General features: G+C 47.6%; 1 protein-coding gene across 2 annotated transcripts in view; it reads left to right on the top strand.

Annotated features, from left to right (window-relative positions):
• LOC123514719 overlaps positions 1-2500 on the top strand; it is a 52029-nt gene that overhangs the window by 42223 nt on the left and 7306 nt on the right. The window contains exon 5 of one of the 2 annotated variants that reach the window (XM_045272803.1): positions 2134-2248. The exons of the other annotated variant lie outside the window; for it this stretch is intronic. Coding sequence (XP_045128738.1) covers positions 2134-2248 — 115 coding nt within the window. The remainder of the gene's footprint in view (positions 1-2133; positions 2249-2500) is intronic. 2 annotated transcript variants of the gene reach the window in all.

Raw genomic sequence — 2500 nt, 5'->3', positions numbered from 1 at the left:
AGAGAGAGAGAGAGAGAGAGAGAGAGACCATCTAAATCTTCTCTGATATCCAAAAACACACCTGATAATTTTCACACACACACACACACACACACACACACACACACACACACACACACACACACACACATTTTTAACCATTACTTCACAGATAAGAAAAAAAATAAAAACTCTTCTATAAATAATAATAATAATAATAATAATAATAATAATGATTCTCTCTATAATTTTCAAGGTCACTCTAGGCAGGTGTGACTCTACTAATTAATCCTTACCTGTGTTATTATAGGAAAGGTGTGAGCCAATCAGAGCTCACGAAATATGGGTAGTCTTTCTCCTATTGGTCAGAATTGGTGGTGGTGGTGGTGGTGGTGGTGGTGGTGGTGGTAGTGTTGCTGTTGTTGTTGTTGCTGTCGCGTGTGTGTGTGTGTGTGTGTGTGTGTGTGTGTGTGTGTGTGTGTTGCTTTCATTGTATTTATGTATGTTTTTTTTTATATATATAATTGTATGTTCTATGTATTATTATTATTATTATTGTTATTGTTATTGTTATTATTATTGTTGTTATTATTATCATTATTATTGCTATTATCATCATTATTATAATTTTACGAGGAAAATATATTTTTTTCAAAGCAACGAGAGAGAGAGAGAGAGAGAGAGAGAGAGAGAGAGAGAGAGAGAGAGAGAATCACTGAATGCAAACAAGAAAGAAAGAAAACAAAAAATCTGAATTGAAATTAAAGAAAATGAGAGAAAAAAATGGAAAAAACCACATTAAAGAAAGAGAGCAAGTGAGAAAGTGAGAAAATAGAGATAGAAACCCCCCTCTGCCCTTCCCTCCACCCCCCTTTCCCTCTCTCCCTCTCCCTCTCACTCTTTCTTCCACGTATAGTACAGAAAATACCTCCCATCCCAGTTTGGCCTCTCCCAGTACCCCCATCCCCCCTAATGTAACCCCCCTCCCGGTACACCCAGACACTGATGGTATTAACCCCTCCCGGTACAGCATTTCCCCGGTACAGTGCCCTCATTTAACGGTACAGCTTTCCCCAGTACCTCCCATTTCCCAGTTATGTAACCCCCCTCCCGGTACGCCCTGACACCCCCCCTCTGATGGTATTAACCCCTCCCGGTACAGCATTCCCCCGGTACAGTGCCCTCATTTAACGGTACAGCTTTTCTCGGTACACTCTCTCCCGGTGCAGCCTCTCCCGGTACAGGTTCATCCCGGTATTGCCCTCTCTTCCCATGGTACAGTGTTCTCTACCATCCTTCCCGGTACAGTGTTCTTTACCCGGTACAGCCTTTTCCCGGTACACTCCCCTTAACCGGTACACCTCACCTGGTACAGTGTTCTATATCGGTACACTCTCCTTCTCCTGGTATCCTCTTTCCAGGTACATTCCCTTCCCGGTACACCCTCTTTCCCGGTACACTCCTTTCCCGGTACAACCCTTTCTTAGTACATCTCTCCGGTACACCCCTTTCCCGGTACACCCCATCCTGGTACAAACCTCTCCTAGTAGACCTTTCCGGTACACCCCCTTCCCGGTACCAACTTCTCGGTAGGTACAACTTCATCTCCCAGTAATATTATCCCTCCCAGTAGAACGTAATCCCGGTACGCCACAATCCACTTCCCCCAGTAGAAACACCCGCTTTTAGGCCCTCCCAGTACACACACCAGTAGAAACAATCCCTTCCTTTCCCAGTCCTAGTACAGCGCCTCCCAGTTCTCCCACTCTTAGCCCCCCAGTACTAGTAGAAACAGCCCCATTCCTTACCCTTGTCCCAGTACAGCGTTTTCCCAGCCCTCCCAAACACTATTATTCCCCAGTATTAGTAGAAGCAGTCCCCTCCCTTCCCCAGTCCAACTACAGCGCCCCCTGCCCTCTCAAACACTCCTAATAGACCCCAGTATTAGTAGAAACAACCCCATCCCTTCCCCAGTCCAACTACAACTCCCCAGTCCTCTTAAACACGCCTATTAGACCCCAGTAATAGTAGAAACACCGCTTTTCCCTTCCCCTGCCCTCTCAAAACACTATTAGCTCCCCAGTACTAGTAGAAACAGCCCCCTTCCTTCCCCTGTCCCAGTACAGCCCCCCCAGCCCTCCCGGTGCCTTTCAGATGACACAGGGGAGCACATGATAATCCGGGAGTGCACAGTGGACTCCGGTTCCCTCACACTGGACACCGAACTGGGCAGGATGTCTCACTGTGGCGCCTTCGTGTTTGCTGAAAGGTAGGTGTCCCCTGTCCCCGCCCCGCTCCCTTGTCCCAGATCCCCTTGTCCTGGCTCCCTAGTCCTTCCCCCTGTCTCTGCCCTGCCCTGCTCCCTTGTCCTGGCTCCCTAGTTCCTCCACCTGTCTCTGCTCCACCTTGCTTCCTTGTCCTGGCTCCTAAGTTCCTCCCCCTGTCTCTGCCCCGCCCCACTTCATAAACCCGCATTCTATTTTCGTAAGGTAGGATTTCAAGACCTTTTCTGTTTCTTTCT

Source organism: Portunus trituberculatus, chromosome 5, assembly GCF_017591435.1.
Source record: "Portunus trituberculatus isolate SZX2019 chromosome 5, ASM1759143v1, whole genome shotgun sequence".
In the NCBI taxonomy this organism is placed as follows: domain Eukaryota; kingdom Metazoa; phylum Arthropoda; class Malacostraca; order Decapoda; family Portunidae; genus Portunus; species Portunus trituberculatus.
The sequence above is the reverse complement of the archived record's forward strand: the minus strand, read 5'-3'. Positions and strand labels throughout refer to the sequence as shown.